The sequence below is a fragment of the Lissotriton vulgaris genome, chromosome 6 (assembly GCF_964263255.1).
Source record: "Lissotriton vulgaris chromosome 6, aLisVul1.2, whole genome shotgun sequence".
Taxonomy (NCBI): domain Eukaryota; kingdom Metazoa; phylum Chordata; class Amphibia; order Caudata; family Salamandridae; genus Lissotriton; species Lissotriton vulgaris.
Genome location: NC_141694.1, coordinates 1,476,434,625 through 1,476,454,407, shown reverse-complemented (window position 1 = coordinate 1,476,454,407; position 19,783 = coordinate 1,476,434,625). Strand labels below are relative to the sequence as shown.

Here is a 19,783-nt window from a genome sequence, read left to right as displayed (position 1 = left end):
CAACACTCTGCCCTTAACACTCTGCCCTCTGCCCTCATCACTTTACCCTCAATACTCTGCACTCCGCCCTCTGCCATCAACACTCTGCCCTCAACACTCTGCACTCTGCCCTCTGCCATCAACACTCTGCCCTCAACACTGCACTCTGCCCTCTACACTCTGCCCACAACACTCTGAACTCTGCCCTCTGCCCTCATCACTCTGCCGTCAATACTCTGCCCTCTGCCCTCTGCCCTCAACATGCTGCACTCTGCCCTCTGCCCTCAACACTCTGCACTCTGCCCTCAACACTCTGCAATCTGCCCTCTGCCCTCAACACTCTGCCCTCAACACTCTGCCCTCTGCCCTCAATACTCTGCCCTCAACACTCTGCACTCTGCCCTCAACACTCTGCCCTCAACACTCTGCACTCTGTCCTAAACACTCTGCCCTCTGCCCTCAACACTCTGCCCTCAACACTCTGCCCTCGACACTCTGCCCTCAACACTCTGCCCTCAACACTCTGCCCTCAACACTCTGCCCTCAACACTCTGCGCTCTGCCCTCAACACTCTGCACTCTGCCCTCAACACTCTGCCCTCTGCCCTCAAGACTCTGCACTCTGCCCTCTGCCCTCAACACTCTGCCCTCTGCACTCTGCCCTCAACACTCTGCCCTCAACACTATGCCCTCAACACTCTGCCCTCTGCACTCAACACTCTGCCCTCAACACTCTGCGCTCAACACTCTGCCCTCAACACTCTGTACTCTGCCCTCTGCCCTCAACACCCTGCCCTCTGCCCTCATCACTTTACCCTCAATACTCTGCACTCTGCCCTCTGCCATCAACACTCTGCCCTCAACACTCTGCACTCTGCCCTCTGCCATCAACACTCTGCCCTCAACACTGCACTCTGCCCTCTACACTCTGCCCACAACACTCTGAACTCTGCCCTCTGCCCTCATCACTCTGCCGTCAATACTCTGCACTCTACCCTCTGCCCTCAACATGCTGCACTCTGCCCTCTGCCCTCAACACTCTGCACTCTGCCCTCAACACTCTGCCCTCAACACTCTGCACTCTGCCCTCTGCCCTCAACACTCTGCTCTCAACACTCTGCCCTCTGCCCTCAATACTCTGCCCTCAACACTCTGCACTCTGCCCTCAACACTCTGCCCTCAACACTCTGCACTCTGCCCTCAACACTCTGCCCTCTGCCCTCAACACTCTGCCCTCAACACTCTGCCCTTGACACTCTGCCCTCGACACTCTGCCCTCAACACTCTGCCCTCAACACTCTGCCCTCAACACTCTGCGCTCTGCCCTCAACACTCTGCACTCTGCACTCTGCCCTCAACACTCTGCCCTCTGCCCTCTGCCCTCAACACTCTGCACTCTGCCCTCTGCCCTCAACACTCTGCCCTCTGCACTTTGTCCTAAACACTCTGCCCTCTGCACTCAACACTCTGCCCTCAACACTATGCCCTCAACACTCTGCCCTCAACACTCTGCCCTCAACACTCTGCCCTCAACACTATGCCCTCAACACTCTGCCCTCTGCACTCAACACTCTGCCCTCTGCCCTCAACATTCTGCCCTCAACACTCTGCCCTCAACACCCTGCACTCTGTCCTCAACACTCTGCCCTCAACACCCTGCACTCTGTCCACAACACTCTGCCCTCAACACTCTGTGCTCTGCCCTCAACACTCTGCACTCTGCCCTCAACACTCTGCCCTCTGCCCTCTGCCCTCAACACTCTGCACTCTGCCCTCTGCCCTCAACACTCTGCCCTCTGCACTCTGCCCTCAATACTCTGCCCTCTGCACTCAACACTCTGCCCTCAACACTATGCCCTCAACACTCTGCCCTCAACACTCTGCCATCTGCCCTCAAAACTCTGCCCTCTGCCGTCAACACTCTGCCCTCTGCCCTCAACACTCTGCCCTCTGCCCTCAACATTCTGCCCTCAAAACTCTGCCCTCAACACCCTGCACTCTGTCCTCAACACTCTGCCCTCAACACTCTGCACTTTGCCATCAACACCCTGCCCTCAACACTCTGCCCTCAACACTCTGCCCTCAACACTCTGCACTCTGCCCTCAACACTCTGCCCTCAACACTCTGCATTCTGCCATCTGCCCTCATCACTCTTCCCTCAAATACTCTGTACTCTGCCCTCTGCCCTCAACACTCTGCCCTCTGCCCTCAACACTCTGCCCTCTGCCCTCACCATTCTGCCCTCAACACTCTGCCCTCAACACCCTGCACTCTGTCCTCAACACTTTGCCCTCAACACTCTGCCCTCAACACTCTGCACTTTGCCATCAACACTCTGCCCTCAACACTCTGCCCTCACCACTCTGCACTCTGTCCTCAACACTCTGCCCTCAACACTCTGCCCTCAACACTCTGCCCTCAACACTCTGCACTCTGCCCTCAACACTCTGCACTCTGCCCGCTGCCCTCATCACTCTGCCCTCAATACTTTGTACTCTGCCCTATGCCCTCAACACTCTGCCCTCAACACTCTGCACTCTGCCCTCTGCCCTCAACACTCTGCCCTCTGCCCTCAACACTCTTCCCTCAACACTCTGCCCTTAACACTCAGCCCTCAACACTCTGCACTCTGCCCTCAACACTCTGCACTGTGCCCTCAACGCTCTGCCCTCTACCCTCTACCCTCTGCCCTCAACACTCTGCCCTCAACACTCTGCACTCTGCCCTCAACACTCTGCCTTCAACACTCTGCACTCTGCCCTCAACACTCTGCACTCTGCCCTCAACACTCTGCCCAAAACACTCTGCCCTCTGCCCTCAACACTCTGCACTCTGCCCTCAACACTCTGCCCTCTGCCCTCAAGACTCTGCCCTCAACACTCTGTACTCTGCCCTCAACACTCTTCACTCTGCCCTCAACACTCTGCCCTCTGCCCTCAACACTCTGCACTCTTCCCTCAACACCATGCCCTCAACACTCTGCCCTCAACAGCCTGCCCTCAACACTCTGCCCTCTGCACTCTGCCCTCAACACTCTGCCCTCAACACTCTGCACTCTGCCCTCAACACTCTGCCGTCTGCTCTCAACACTCTGTACTCTGCCCTCAACACTCTGCCCTCAACACTCTGCACTCTGCCCTCAACACTCTGCCCTCAACACTCTGCACTCTGGCCTCAACACTCTGCCCTGTGTCCTCAACACTCTGCCCTCTGCCCTCAACACTCTGCCCTCAACACTCTGCCCTCTGCCCTCAACACTCTGCACTCTGCCCTCAACACTCTGCCCTCAACACTCTGCACTCTGCCCTCAACACTCTGCCCTCTGCCCTCAACACTCTGCACTCTGGCCTCAACACTCTGCCCTCTGCCCTCAACACTCTGCCCTCAACACTCTGCCCACAACACTCTGCCCTCTGCCCTTAACACTCTGCCCTCAACACTCTGCACTCTGCCCTCTGCCCTCATCACTCTGCCCTCAATACTCTGTACTCTGCCCTCTGCCCTCAACACTTTGCCCTTAACACTCTGCCCTCTGCCCTCAACACTCTGCCCTCAACACTCTGCCCTCTGCCCTCAACACTCTGCCCTCAACACTCTGCACTCTGCCCTCAACACTCTGCCCTCTACCCTCTGCCCTCAACACTCTGCCCTCAACACTCTGCACTCTGCCCTCTGCCCTCAACACTCTGTACTCTGCCCTCAACACTCTGCACTCTGCACTCTGCCCTCAACACTCTGCACTCTGCCCACAACACTCTGCCCTCTGCCCTCAACACTCTGCACTCTGCCCTCAACACTCTGCCCTCTGCCTTCAAGACTCTGCCCTCAACACTCTGTACTCTGCCCTCAACACTCTGCACTCTGCCCTCAACACTCTGCCCTTTGCCCTCAACACTCTGCACTCTACCCTGAACACTCTGCCCTCAACACTCTGCCCTCAACACTCTGCCTTCAACACTCTGCCCTCAACACTCTGCCCTCAACACTCTGCACTCTGGCCTCAACACTCTGCACTCTGGCCTCAACACTCTGCCCTCTGCCCTCAACACTCTGCCCTCTGCCCTCAACACTCTGCCCTCTGCCCTCAACACTCTGCACTCTGCCCTCAACACTTTGCCCTCTGCCCTCAACACTCTGCACTCTGCCCTCAACACTCTGCCCTCTGCCCTCAACACTCTGCACTCTGGCCTCAACACTCTGCCCTCAACACTCTGCCCTCTGCCCTCAACACTCTACACTCTGCCCTCAACACTCTGCCCTCAACACTCAACACTTTTCCTCCTGCCCTCAAAACTCTGCCCTCTGCCCTCAACACTCTGCCCTCTGCCCTCAACACTCTTCCCTCTGCCCTCAACATTCTGCCCTCAACACCCTGCACTCTGTCCTCAACACTCTGCCCTCAACACTCTGCACTTTGCCATCAACACTCTGCCCTCAACACTCTGAACTCTGCCCTCAGCACTCTACCCTCAACCCTCTGTACTCTGCCCTCTGCCCTCATCACTCTGCCCTCAATACTCTGTACTCTGCCCTCAACACTCTGCCCTCAACACTCTGCCCTCTGCCCTCAACACTCTGCCCTCTGCCTTCAACATTCTGCCCTCAACACTCTGCCCTCAACACCCTGCACTCTGTTCTCAACACTCTGCCCTCAACACTCTGCCCTCAACACTCTTCACTTTGCCATCAACACTCTCCCCTCAACACTCTGCCCTCATCACTCTGCCCTCAATACTCTGTACTCTGCCCTCAACACTCTGCCCTCTGCCCTCAACACTCTGCACTCTTCCCTCAACACCCTGCCCTCAACACTCTGCCCTCAACACTCTGCACTCTGCCCTCAACACTCTGCACTCTGCCCTCAACACTCTGCACTCTGCCCTCAACACTCTGCACTCTGCCCTCAACACTCTGCCCTCTGCCCTCAACACTCTGCCCTCAACACTCTGCACTCTGGCCTCAACACTCTGCCCTCTGCCCTCAACACTCTACACTCTGCCCTCAACAATCTGCACTCTGCCCTCAACACTCTACCCTCAACACTTTTCCCTCTGCCCTCTGCCCTCAACACTCTACGCTCTGCCCTCAACACTCTGCACTCAACACTCTGCCCTCAACACCTGTGAGCCCGTGCCTGAGGTGCATCATCAGAGCTGTGTGAATAATAACAGCTGTGAGCCCGTGCCTGAGGTGCATCATCAGAGCTGTGTGAATAATAACAGTTGTGAGCCCGTGCCTGAGGTGCATCATCAGAGCTGTGTGAATAAGAACTGCGTCAGCCCGTGCCTGAGGTGCATCATCAGAGCTGTATGAATAATAACAGCTGTGAGCCCAGGCCTGAGGTGCATCATCAGAGCTGTGTGAATAATAATTGCAGTCAGCCCAGTGCCTGAGGTGCATCATCAGAGCTGTGTGAAATATAATCTTTGGACTGGGTAAGAGTGGTCTGTTTAACTCAGACACTCTGTTCATCACCACCCCCTTTTCTAAATCGTTTTTGGCCACTATAGGTGTGGCAGGGTATACTCAGACATGAGTCCCTTTCTCACTGCTCCATCAGGATTCAAGCAAGCCGGGCCGAAGAAGGCTGAAATGCCAGAAACCGGTCCCCGGTAGCTTGTCTCCTTTCTGGTGAAGAATTGGCTTGGTAGTTTAGTCTGCCCTGTTCCCATGATGCACTGGGCCAGGGACAGACTGATTTGCATATAGCCAGGTTCTGAGCTGGGATGGGGCAGTGAGATAAATAACGGTGATGGATCAAGCCCTGATCTTTGGACTGGGTAAGAGTGGTCTGTTTAACTCAGACACTCTGTTCATCACCACCCCCTTTTCTAAATCGTGTGAATAATAACAGCTGTGAGCCCTGATGGAGCAAGGATTCGCACTTTACGCGACTTGCTTGTATCATGAACCTCAAATAATGTTAATAAAATAAACCAACATGTTCGTCTTACTAATTTTGCACATTTTCCATTATACGGGGTGTCCAGGTGACGCTTGCCTAGGTGTTTATTAATCCTAATACGCTTGCATTCTAAAAATGGCCGCTGCTACGCGGGAATTTAGACTGCGCATGCGTCGGTCATACCCATGTGACGTGACGTACTCGCAGTTCTGGTGAGAAAGTGTTTGCTCATGTGCAATACAGCTAAAATGGCTGCTCTGTGTTCTCACATGCTCAAAGCTTGCATTGCTGCTTTTGCTAAGCTGTCTGTTCTGCTTAAAACTTAATGCTTTAGTTATTATAAAGTAATGGGAATAGTATAGTAGTTCATGGTATACAGTGAAATCATTTTTTCTATGTTTTAAAACTGTTTACTTTTCATTTCATGTACACTTCGAAACTTGGGCCGTTGAATTATGCTGTGTTCCATTTTGAACAATACTGCGTCTGCGCGAGATCCGCGAGTCTCCAGAGCAGATGACCTTTGACAAGTTGCCAAGGAGAAGATTGACTGTGAAGATGCTCCTGAGAACCTAGACTTATGAACTCAAAACTAATACAATGTATTTGTAAATAGAACATTTATTGTTATACGAAGTGAAGACATCATGGGAACCAAAATTCAATGGGCGTGAACAAGATGTAAATAAGAAGCCTGGGAAAGTCTAAAATGTAGGTGGTGTGATGACCTAGCCTCCTCCTTTGTCCAATCAAAATTGGGGATCCTTACACTTGCAACATTGGGGGGTGGTATACTGACCCGAAAAACAGTGTAACTAGCGTAGGTTTAGCTAGAGAAATTGTCCGACTTGTCCGAATAGCTGACCTGTCACTGACCCAATGCACTCTATAGGTGACTGAACTCAGAGAGCTGCGAAGCACTCTGCTGAGAGGTTCGAGAAACCCATTCGGGGTTTATGCAGACAAAGAAGTGCTGGCAAAGCACTTTGCTGGGAGGTTCGAGAACCCAATTGGGGTTATTGGCAGATTCCTTGCAGAGAGGGAGTAGCGCAGGCATTGCAACCGAAGCTGCGGGTGTTGGTCGTACCCTTTAGTGAACCTGGTCCTGATCCAAAATTCTGGGGTTATCCTGTCCTGACTGTCCATGATCTGTACCTGCTCGGCTACTGGCACCTAAGTCCTTGAGGGTCCCTTCCCGTCTTTTCCAATCTGACCCTTGGCCAGGGTTGGTCTTCACTCTATCTTAGGTAAATATAAAGTCTGTGTGGGTGATTGCTTATCTATATGTGCATTTCTAATTCTCGAATATTGCAAAGCATAATTGCATATGTTCCTTTTTCTCCCCTGTCCCTGTATAAATGAGATTTCCATGCATTGTTTGTCTATTTGCATGTTCCACTTTTTGGCCTACCTTTAGTTAATGCTAAATCGTTTCCATCTTAATGTTCCTTATCTTACCCTCCCTCTAGGAGATAAGCTGAATTGAACAGTATGTTCCAATCTTACCTATCCTTTAGTATTTGAGCTCAACTAAATCTCAAATTTCAATAAAGTTTCTTTGACTGCTCTAAAGACTTTTTGAATATAGCATGTTCCCTTTCTTTACCCTCCTTTAATCAGGTTGCAAAAGGTTGTTATCTAAAAATAGCATATTCCTTGTTCCTACCTATCCTTCAGTTTAAAGTTATAGATGCTAAGCATACTCTGTCTTATTCATAGCTATATACTGTTTTGATGCTAGTTATTGATAGCCTTATCACATTTAATTTTCTGCTCATGACATATGATGATGAAGATGATTAGATAAAGCTTTGAACTTGCCCAGAGTCTGTGGTTATTTCATTATTCAATAAATGTTATTAAATGTTCTTGGATACCTAGCTTAATACTTGACTCCCTTTATCCTAGGTGATTAGGTGGGTCCTAGTATCTACATTGCTAGGTTGTAGATATGGGAATCAGTGTAGTATAGAGAATCTCAAGATATACTGATAGTAGAGCGTGAGTTACCCAAGGTAATTATTGACATATGCCTAATGAAATTTATGGGCCCAGGTGAGTATTAGGTAAAATTATCCTAGCCGGGTGACATGCTTGCTCTATCGGCCCCGTGCCTGAGGTGCATCATCAGAGCTGTGTGAAAAATAACTGCAGGCAGCCCGTGCCTGAGGTGCATCATCAGAGCTGAGTGAATAATAACAGCTGTGAGCCCGTGCCTGAGGTGCATTATTAGAGCTGTGTGAATAATAATAGCTGTGAGCCCGTGCCTGAGGTGCATTATCAGAGCTGTGTGAATAATAACTGCGTCAGCCCTGTGCCTGAGGTGCATCATCAGAGCTGTGTGAATAATACCAGGTGTCAGCCCGTGCCGGAGGTGCATCATCAGAGCTGTGTAAATAATAACAGCTGTGAGCCCGTGCCTGAGGTGCATCATCAGAGCTGTGTGAATCCACTGTCCTTTGAAAGCGCCCCACCCTAGGCACCCTCCCCTCAACCCCCCACCCCAAGTGCCTCCGCCCAGGGTGTACGTTGCAATGCTGCTCCTCGTGCCCTCTGCTGCTTCTGAAGGAGGCAACAAATGAAGTTTCTGTGCCCCCCTACCCTCCTCCACCTACGTGCCCATTAGAATAGCTCTCTGCCCCCCTCCCCGCTCATCTAACTGCTCTGCCTGGGATCGCTTTGCCAGCTGAGCTAGAAAGTAATTTAACTATCGCAGCGCTGGGAGGCGGGGGCAGAGGGGGGAGGACGAGGAGCTGAGATGAGTAAGAACCGAGGAGGAAGTGAGAAGGGGCGAAGAGGGTGGTGCAGATGGAGCGGGTGGGTGGGCGCCGTCGAGGGGTGCAGGGGTGAAGGTGAGTGGAGAACAAGAGAGGCTGGGCAGAGGGGAGGATGGACTGAAAAAGAGCGGGGATGAGCGGGGGGGGGGCACACAGGGTGAAAGATAATCCGAGGGGTAGCAGAGGGCTGGAAACCCATGACAAATACAAGTTCCAGAATGCAGAGCTCAGCATATTACAAACAAGCAGGGCTTAATTTGAAGACCAGAGGAGCGCTCCACACGCCCACGTTTCTCCGAGGCGAGGCAGAAACACCCTGTCGATTCGGGCGTGTTTTTTAGGTTTGAGTGACGGATGACGTCACAGATAGAAAGAACCTAAAAAACACACCCCCGAATCCGAAAAAGACGGGGCTTGGACCGAGTGACGTCCCTCTCCTCCAATGGCTGACCTCCATTTAGGAAGCCAGCCAATGAAGAAGAGGGGCCGGTTCAAGCCCCCTTACTAAAAAACATTAATTCTTCGGCGCTCCGCCCCCACTGCTTACAGCAGAGCAACTGAGTCCTCGACCTAAAAATGGAAGACAATTCTGCTCACTATGGCAAATAGAACATAAGCATTAATTAATTACATAGAAATGCTCTTTTCACTGTGCACTCACCTTAGCACTATCCCTCATTAATGTTTTTCCTAGCATAGTTTTAAGCAAAAGCGGCATTATTTATTATTTCAAAGCAAGATGCAACATGCAAACTACGAAATGCACATGCGGCCTAGTCATGCATCATTTCTCGTTTCTTTCAAAGCACAATGTAAATACGGTTTTAGTTTCTTTCATGCATTATCTCACGTTAGTGCCTGCATGCGTAAAGCAGTTTCCCTCGTGTTCATGTGATGTGTATGTTAATTTTTCTATTACTGCTTACTGTTAGTACGTATTATGGGGGTGTTCATCCGAGCAGGTTTCTTTTTGCAAAATCCTGCTCCATCAGCTGCCATGTGCATCAGTGAGAGCATGGTCTTTGAAGATGTATGAATGTGTGTGAGTATGAATGGAATATATTTGTATGGGTGACTGACAGCCTGTGTTGTATGTACTTGCAGCACAGGACATACCTTTCGCCATATGTGGCTCCATTATGTGATTAACACAAACATACAATGGGAGAATTTTTTTTCCCCTCATTTGTGCAATAATTTACCAGAAAGCAAATAGGATGGTCTTCGCACTCCCCTCTAGAGCGAGAGCGGATTCCCAAGCTTCCTATCCCTTGGAATCCAGGCGAAGGACTGAGGGGAAACTCTGGAGGCTCCAGTCCTTAAGCCTGAACCCGGGAATCATTGCAAAATTGCTTATTCATCTGATATTTTGGGTGGGAGAATTTTAAAGTGCCGAAAAATGTTCTGTAAAACATTCAACTTGGAGATGCAGCGGGCAAAAGGTAAGTGGTTTATTTATTTATTTTTATTTTCCCAATTCCGTTGTTTGACACTTCCATCCCTCCCACCCCCCCCCCACATCTGCCACGCTCCCGCCCACTGTGCTTATCTGCACAAGCCCCCACTGTCCCAGTGTCAAAAGCAGTAACTCACTTGCCTCCCTAAATAACATACCATATGAGTCAAAACTTTGACAGAGACAAAACAGAACTCTCCTAGAACTGCATTAACCACTAGGGTTAAAATACCATTATTATAATTTCTTTAAAAATCCTTGGCGCATACTGATCTATTTTAAAATGCAGCCTCTTTATGACCAGTTAACTAATCTAGAATAGGTATTCACATATAATGTCCTTGTTGCCAAATATCTTGGCAGCAGATTTTGTTGTTGTTGCATAAATGGATGGTTAGTCTGTTTTTCAAGCTCCGCCCCTCGTGAATCTACCCCTTTACTCCACCCAACCTTGAAACCCCCATACCCAATGTATGACTTCCCAGAATAAATGTTTAATTCCAACACTTAAGGTAAGTAAAAAAAGACAAGATTTAACAAGCTGAAAAACGAATAAGAAGCAGGCAGAAATGAGTCACAGAAAGGACACCCGTGTGACTGGCGGACTGTGGGCTCCTGGATATTCTTGAGAAGCCACAGTCTTTCGCCTCAACCTCGATTTAATAGAAACTGCTTGGGGGAGGCATAAGCCGACTCCACAGCCAATGAGCAATTCGGAATTCTACCGCGTATTAGCATTGGCTAAGATGCCGCCAATGCTCCAATCTCAGGTCATTTTAGACAATAAGTATTGACTCTCACGCGCAGCAGGCTTCAAGAATCTATTCAGCCTTGGCATTGGTTGTTATGGGACGCGGAAGTGCTAAAATTACGGGAAAATGGCATGCGTTATAAGCTCAACTACGGACAAGGAGGGTTGCACTGAATTTGCTGACGGTCCGTGTAAGTAGCGGACAAGTGGTCACTTTTTTATTCCTCTGCCTCCCTCCCTCTGTCACCTTAGCTTTTGGTTATGCCACGCCAGCCGACATGATCACCTTTGTATGGCAGTGCGTGTGTAAACTGTCTCCCTTCCTATGTATGCTATATAGCTATGAATGGAGAAAGTCCTCTGCATCGTATCTAATGAGTTTTCAGGTGTTGCATATAAAAAAAGTGAGATCAATGGAATACTGTACATATAATGATGTGCAACTGACAGTTCAAAAGGTGCATTAATCACTTTGGGAGTAAGATCACATGCAGGAACTGCGCTGTAGATGGCGTAACAGCAGAAGCACACACTTCAGCTGCTGGTACAGTGCGTGTAATTAGTTTTTCCGTTTGTGCTGATTTTGCTACAACATTAACCGCTTTATCATTTCTCCAGTAGTACTTTTTACGTTTTCACGCTATTGGCGTGTAGAACTTGTTTATTTTTTTAGTGTATCCTTACAGTAGTCTGTGAGATGGAATTAAGTTACAAGCAACAGAAACCCATAAATAGCCATACAAATGGGACTGTGCTACATATCACTGTTGGTTGCGTATTTGCAAGTATGCATTAAGTGCTTAGAATGCTCAGTAAGCAAGGCTGGTTAATTTTGTATATAGTATATGGTTTATCTAAGTCCAGAATTTAATTTGTTTACATAGGTCACTATGTAAACAAATATTTGGTTTATTTTCAGTCATTGTCACTTTCATTCGTGGTCTTCCCTCGGACTGGACCATTTTTTAGCTTGTGATCATTCAATGTAGCAGAATTTCTTGTACCATACATAATCTAATAAACGATATCGTTGGTAGAACACGCAGTTAATTTCGAATAAGCCTCTTTGCTGCAGATGTCTTATCTATGGATACATTCTATGACGCTGGCCTTGTTGGCCCCACTTGAATAGCTATATACTTACTGGTTGTGTTAAATATATATTGGTATGCCTTGTGTATGCACTAGTAAACATGAGGTTTAGGGATTAGCCTATCGCAGTCACCAGGATTTAAAACTTATTTTCAACAAGTCTGTGTCTCTCCAATGTTGGTTTAGGTGGTTGGAATTCGTATCAAACTATCAGCATTGTGTAAACTATGTCCTTTTAGATTCAGTTGTGCTAATTTATCTCACGTAGATAACCTGCAAATCCAACGTAGAGCATTTCCGACTAAGCCTCGACCACAGCCCGTTGCCCGCGAATTGTAACTTATTTTTTAGATTCATAATTGGGATACAAATCGTGTTGTGTATACATCTTTTGGGTTCACTTTTTTTAACTGCTTTTATAATTGATAATTTTAATGAATATGTTTAACATTTAAAATCACACACGTAGAAATCAAGTAAAAACGTATTTATCATGGTGTCTGTAAGAAAGTGATGCTGTCAATAATACATTTAGATTGAACTTTCAACATTAGTGCACAGATGCATATTGATGCCACTTCCTATTTGGGCTGCTGTATAGTTGGATCCAGAGCCCAACGGGTTAACTCCATTCCTCGGGACTCTTATGCAAAAGTGACTTTCGACTATTTAAGATGGGTCTTGTATCTTTCTACTGGTTTTGTCGGTTATCTAGCATCACCAGGAGGCACGTCTCACTATAGTTGACAGGCGCTTCCAGTCAGGCCAATGTCATGAACGCGATTCACAATAACAGGTGCTTTGAACGCCCTCTCCTCCTTTTAGAAAAAGTTCGAATTTTCGAAGAGTGAGGTTCTTTATGCCTACCCTCGAATTGCGTTTATTTGTATGTGTGCAAGTTGTTTCAGTCCACAGTTCAGCTGATGGCAGTTTGATAGCATCAACGCTAAAATAATAGCAGGGAAACTGTAAATGTGCTATCTGTTCTGTTACCAGAATCGTGGCATAATGTTTGATGGGGCTTACCCAAGGAGCTAAAAAGAATTCTCCGAGCACTCAGAAAATCAACAGTTAGGTCATGATTTCAATGTGTTCTTTATTGAAATCTTATTATTCAATTCTTCCCTCGCCAACACATGTTTAGTCTATTGCTGACTCAAAGACAGCAGACTTCATCATGGCTAGTTATGATGTGAGTAATGTTATTGGATAGAAGTAGGATGCACATGGTCGGTATCTTGTGTGGCCCCACTGCCTCGTGTGGGGCATTAGTGGTCTAAATGTGTACAGTCTGGAGAAGAGTACTTGTGTGACTTGTGTGTGTATCCTCCTGACTAGCTCCGATGAAGTCTGCTGTCACCGATCGAGTCAGCAATAGATGAAAGATGTGTTGTCGAGGGCAGAATGCAATAATGGCAGTTCAATAAAGAACACATGTTGAAACCAGAGCCTCACTACATTGCCTGAGTGTTAGGAAAATTCTTTCTTACATTTGCAATTCGTTCAGCAGAGGAAGACTTGGTGGTTATTTTTCCTTCCAGACACGTATGGACATTGACCCAACGGATTTTTACTTTTTGTGATACTGTGAGCGCCATCATTTCCAACCGATACACATATTTTTTTTATACCCATGGAGCTAGTTAATTTCTAGTGAATATAGAGGTAAGCAGGGAATGTAAGAATCTTCAAGTGATGCCACATCATCCCTCTTTCCTCTCCCAATCATACTTCATAGCATTCTGGAACAATATAAAATAGCGAATTCAATTTGTCTTTCGTAAGATCTCCCCTGAGAGCCTTTAATACATCCCTAGCTAACCCAGTTGCTAGACCACTTCCCACTAAAATTTCAAAGGGGAGCCCCTCCTGTGTTGGCGAACCCAGAAGTCTGGGCTTCCTCTTTTGTTCCAGTTGGTCATGGGCAGTCCCAGTCAGGTGCAGTGTCAAGCTAATTATCAGATGCAGATTTTGTCCCAAGTGCTTCCTTTTGCAGGAATTGGACGATGCACTGCTAATTGTATTGTCATGAGGGGAAGTCTTTGACCCTCCACTGGGTAGCAAAGTAATTTAACTTAGCCCAGCAAGGTGTTACAAAGGCCTGGAATCTGATGAGCTGAGCCAGGGAAACATGAGAAATCTTGAAGTGCCAGAAGATGGAGAATTGGGATATTGGGGACTGTAAATTCAAAATCCGGGTGCATTTTTATTCCCAGATTGTTACCTTACTGGACCCCATCTACCCAAGTATAGCGAAACTGACCTTCAGGGCAGGTTTTGCCTGTAATATATACACAGTGCAAGCATCACAGATCCTCATTAAGCACTACACTATACATGCCCCCTCACATTATAAGGCCTACCCTAGGTCAGTACCAATCCTTCTGGGCCAGGCTACCAGTGTGCAGATATCAGGCTGTGCACAGTGGTAGAAGTCACACATGCTCAGCCTGAACATGCATGTGCTCGTGTGTAACCAACACAGCTGCCCTAGCAGCACAGCAGTAGCCCTCATCTTAAAAGAGGGAATTTGGCAGTTAGAATGCCCAATCCAATTACCGTGCCCTTACTGTCAGTGAGACTCAGTAATAAGTCTCACTCACCGTAAAAGTTGAAAAACCAGGTTGCCCACTGCGAAAATTCCTGGTGGTCTAAATGAGCTCATTTACTACACAGGCCGCTCGAGATGAGATGTTTGCTGGAAAGGAAAATATTTTGAGGTCCTCCTGGTGTTTTTGCTCCACCAGGATCACTCCAACGTGACTGATAGTCTCACTGAAGTAGAGGGTCTCGGCTGTTTGACAGTGGTCATGTTTCAGGTTCTTTAGACCATGGTCTCTCATCTCATCACAACAAGAAGGTAACAGGAGGACAGAGTTAAGGATGTAGAAGTGGGTACCTGCCAGCATTATTTCAGAGTTGTTGAAATCCTGGAGGGAGTGGATGGAACATGCTCTGAACGCCCCCCCACCCCCATTTGGCTACAAACCTGGATGTCCTCTGAAGTCTTCATTATGCGTTGTTATTGAGAGAGACACCATGTGCTGTCGCCTAGCCCTCCCCCTGGTGCCCAACCTCATAATTGCAGGGCCGCTTAAGTGTATGGATCATGATTCAATCTCTATGCAGCGTGCAGTGTGGGGGAGGTATTGTTCGACTCTACCACAGTGATTATTTTCCTAGACTATTCACACTTGATAAAGCAGCACAGACTATCCTTTAGTGGTCAAGTAAAACCGTGTGCTGTGCAGTTTTGACTGTTTTGCTCTATTCTGTGCAGTTCAAATTCAGATTTTGTGAAAAGAACCATTTCTTTGATATGTCGGAGACAGCCCATTTGGACTGGATGGAGGAGAGGAAGGTTTTCGCAGGCGTATTGGAGACATGGTGTGATACATGTTGGTGGCATCCCCCAAAGAAAGAAGTGGTCAAAGAAGTTATTCCTGCTGTGCCACAATTCTGTGACCAGTATACGTTCTGATTCTAGAGAACCTGGTAATGAGAGAGACTCATGGCAGTGATTGCAACTTTAGAGAGGCTGCAATCCCCGCCAAAAGAATTACTTTGTTTTGCATTTCGTAATCCGTTGTGCTCTCCTATTTTTTTTTGCTTTGATCTCTCTGCTAATCTTATGTCTTCATTCCTATACTGATGAGTCTAAAAGATTCTGGCCTCTCTCTCTTCTTTGCCTCACCTCCACACCATGCACCCATGGGCAGGGCAAGGGTTACCCATCCCTTGACATATGGTCATGCCGTTTATATCTCAGTGGCATATTCTACATACTTAATATTTGAAAATTCAGGGCAGTTTGGTGAATTTGGGAGTTGGTCTACTTCGCACACTCGAGGTTTTCACTCCTTATTTAGATCAGTGTTTTCAAAGGCGATCTGTGCATCGGTGGGGTGGAAGTGTAGGGGGTGGTGAGGTGTTGGGAGAAATGTATTGTTTGGAGTTTGAAGTTTTTGTTGTTGTGACAGTGTACTAATACTAGATGCTAGGCTTCACATGACTGGGGGATAGCAATGCGCCTAGCAGTGACATGGTTTTCTTTGTAATATAGAACCTCCCGCCAAAGCCAAGTTGGAACTACTTGACATCTTTCACCACTACATCGGACCCTATGGAGCTCAAGCTGCAGCACGCTAATCAAAATAGTATCTACCACGTTATCTACACATGTTAATGGCTTCAATGATATTATCCAAGATGTTCTCTTCTTCCAAGAAACACATCAAATGGGCACTAACTGAATTTTTTTGGGGCAATATGGTTACATAAAAGTTTTCCATTCGTTGTTCGTGGGAGGATCAAGATGAGTGGCAAACGTACTTCTTTTCGAAAGGTGGGGCACACAGATAGCGTAGGGTGATACTTACAAGTTACAGACAGGCCCTTGGTTTTTCTTTTAACTCCTTACTAAGGAAATCCTACTAAGGAAACCCTACAGGTATTGGGCAGCTTATTAGCAGACCTTCCCCACGGGCTCACAGTAGTAGTAGGAGATTTCAATGGTATTGTGGGTGGAAACTTTGATGTTTGCTGGATTTTGTCGCTACCTCTGATTGAGCCTTCCTACTGTCAATCCCAGGTCCTGAACATCACTGACTTTTGCCAGTTGATCATATATCTTGAGGGTCGCCGCAACTTATAAAAAAGTTCCATTAGCAGGTGGGATCATGGAGCTCGGTCCAGACACATAAAGGAGGATATCATCCATGTAGAATGGTATCTTGCCTTTCCCAATCGATTTTGCTCAGAACTGGGCTAATTCCCAATGTTTATGGGCCCAGCATGCCAGGAGTTCAACTGTCAGGGTGAACAAATGCAGTGAGAGGTGGCAGCCCTGGTGTGTGCCTGACTGAAGTTTGAAACTGGTACATTCACCGGAACATCTGCTATTGGGACAGTGTATAGCAGCTTAACCTCAGCTCTGAACCCCAGTCCTGTCTTGAAGGCTTCCAACACCTTCTCCGCATTAAAAGACAGGATGACTTTAGCTTTGTACCTCCTTCTCTACCACTCCATCTGGTGTTGCATTCTTTGATTCACGTAGACTGAGTCTGGATAAACCTGTTTTAAACTGGGTGTACCAAGTGTTGGTAGGAGGAACACTCCTTCTCTGCCTTGGGAATACCCTGTATTTTTGCTTTCCTGAGGTCATCAGGTGCCCTACTTCCCTAACTTCACTAAGCAAATCTAATAAGCTTGTCCATAACAGTGAAGTAAATGTTTTATAAGATTCCCAGGAGGTTATTCGGTCCCAGGGTATAGCTCATCTGTTGTTTTATCACCTCCTCCATTTCTTTGATCACACTAGGGCTGTCCAGATCTGCTGCCACCTAATTGTCTGTTAATTGTGGAGTTATCTGCCACGCCACTTCTTGCGCGTCATATCTGCTACTGCATCCTTGTCAATGTACATCTGCTCAAAATAACTTGTGAAGACCTGGACAGTACCAGTCAATACCAACAGGAGAGGAAGGGCATGAGTATGCACTCTTGTACCCCAATCAAATATATATTAACAACAAAGGAGTGACTGTGATAAGAGTGCTATCAAAATGAACTAGTGAGGTGTAATGTTATTCCGCTATGTGCTGCAAATGTGATCAATGCTCACACACGTGCATGCACACAGCGAAATCTCTCTGTCTCCCCTATGGGACCCAATGATGAAGCATGTCACTAACTAGTGGTGAGTGAGGGTCCTTCTAATAAGTAAGATTCTTTCCCTCCTTTTAACACTGGGTGACCAGTAAGCCCACCAGGTTTCTTCCTCAGAGGAGGACCCAAAGAGCGTGCATAGGGAGACAAAGATTTCGCTGTGTGCATGCACGTGTGTGAGCGTTGATCACATTTGCAGCACATAGCAGAATAACATTACATCTCACTAGTTCAGTTCATTTTGATAGCACTCTTATCACAGTCACTCCTTTGTTGTTAATATATGACCTGGACAGTACCCTCATCTTCCCTTACTTCTTCCCCATTCCATTTTTAGTCGTGTCTATCCACCTCGTCCCCATCTCTTTTCTACTGAGACAGGCTATCAGCTTACCTGTTGTGTTATCTACTTCATATATCCTCTTTAGGGTGGTGAAGAATATAGATTCTCCGAATTTTCATGCCAAGAGAATCTGAATTTCATTAAAGACACAGAGGCTAACATTATGCATTAATCTCCTAATGCCAACGCCACACAGCTACTTTGAAGTATTACATCAGCATATAGATTTTTCTAGAACATAATACAATTGTGCTATAATAGGCATGTACTCAGTACAATCGGCCTCTTTTTATATGCGGATAAACTTCTTGTCACGTATTGGGAAAGTTTGTGAAGTCTCATGGTAAAACAGGAAAAACAGAAGATCCTTTGTGAAGAAACTGCAAACTAGGATCCAGAAAGCCGAAAAAACTGCGTAGTAGGCCGGGTACCCTTTATGTGGTGTCTTCCAGGTGATTGTGTGGGAAACCTCTGGATTACTGAGAATTGTCTGAAATGAAAGACTGATATTAGATCATAGTTTTACGAACAAAGTTTTCATATTGTGGAATGCATGTAACAAAGCTTGAAATCTTATTAAAGCTTTACGTATTATACTGTAAAACAAGCTTATTAAAGTATGACATATTGTCTTCATTCTCAATGCAGAGATACTAAATGTTTTTTTGTTAAACTCCTTTTTTGTTGGGGGGGGTGTGGCTAAAATGGTCACCATGGCGGAAGCGATTTGCTGAGGCTCCGTGATCGAGCTTTCAACTCGGCTACTTACACAGCGCCCATCTGGTCCTAATCTACACCCAGCGACATCAGAATGCCAGAGGCACCCAACACGGACATCCATGCCCGGACTGAAAAGCCGCAGCGGGGCAAAATGGGCTTCTAAGCGAGGAAACGGCACTGAACACAAGATGGCGCCCGCCCCCTCTGCGGATCCCCGCTTCGACTGCTGTGCCCGCCGTGGACCCGGAGAGACCCCGAGAAGGACCCCCTACACCCCAAGGTCGCTTCAGGCAAAGAACAGAGGACATAGAAATGGGGGATATGAACCCGCGGTCCAGGGGGTGCAGCGCCACAACACCATAGCAGAGGCGCGCACATGGAGTGACCAACCCTCACCGCCCGCATCCTCTGTATCCCGCAACACACTGGTGGCCAGGACTTCCTACCTGAAGCCCGCCGGAACTGAGTGGAGGATGGGATGTTCCGGGGGTGACCCAACAAGCGAGGACCCTCCACGGGCACCAACGCTGGCGGGGTCAGCCTCATGGGGCTCTCCGCTGGCCGTACCTGACGTGTGTGTCCTGTCCCTGCGGCCTGCACCCCACGACCTTAAGCTGCGGCCGATGCAAGGGTGAGGCCGGGAGAGTCCCCTGATTGAACTGGGGGGTTAGTGGAGGGCCTTGTTGCACTGATATTCCCGCCGGTGGTCGCGGCCGTTGGGCGCCCTGCCTGACTTAAAGATCGCGGCCCCGCGACTGCTGATCACGGACTCAGAGTAGGCGCATTGCACCACGACATTGGCATCTTGGACTGTGTCCGCACTCTGGCCGGTAGCTCACCCGTGGCTGGGGGCCGGCGAGGGCCATAATCAGCTCAGGAAAAGCTGCAGAGGGAGCCTGCCTGACCCTACTATGGAGTCCACTGGCTTATGATCACAGGCAGAACCACCCAGAGGATTCCACGTGAAAAGTAAGGTGCCGCCACAGATATATGCTGCGCTGACTCGGGCAGCACCCCTTACCTCTTCACAAGATACTGGAGAATAACTGGCAGCAACAAACACAACAAAAACGCGCCCCCCCCGGCTGCTGCT

The 19,783-nt window shown here is 47.9% G+C and overlaps 1 protein-coding gene across 1 annotated transcript in view; it reads left to right on the top strand.

The window, feature by feature from the left end:
• Nucleotides 1-10,940: 10,940 nt before the first annotated feature.
• The window catches only part of UGP2 (UDP-glucose pyrophosphorylase 2), a 534,584-nt gene continuing 525,741 nt past the window's right edge, over nt 10,941-19,783 (top strand). Inside the window, exon 1 of the mRNA XM_086927618.1 lies at nt 10,941-11,059. Within this exon, the coding sequence (XP_086783744.1) occupies nt 10,996-11,059 (64 nt within the window). The 5' untranslated portion in view covers nt 10,941-10,995. The remainder of the gene's footprint in view (nt 11,060-19,783) is intronic.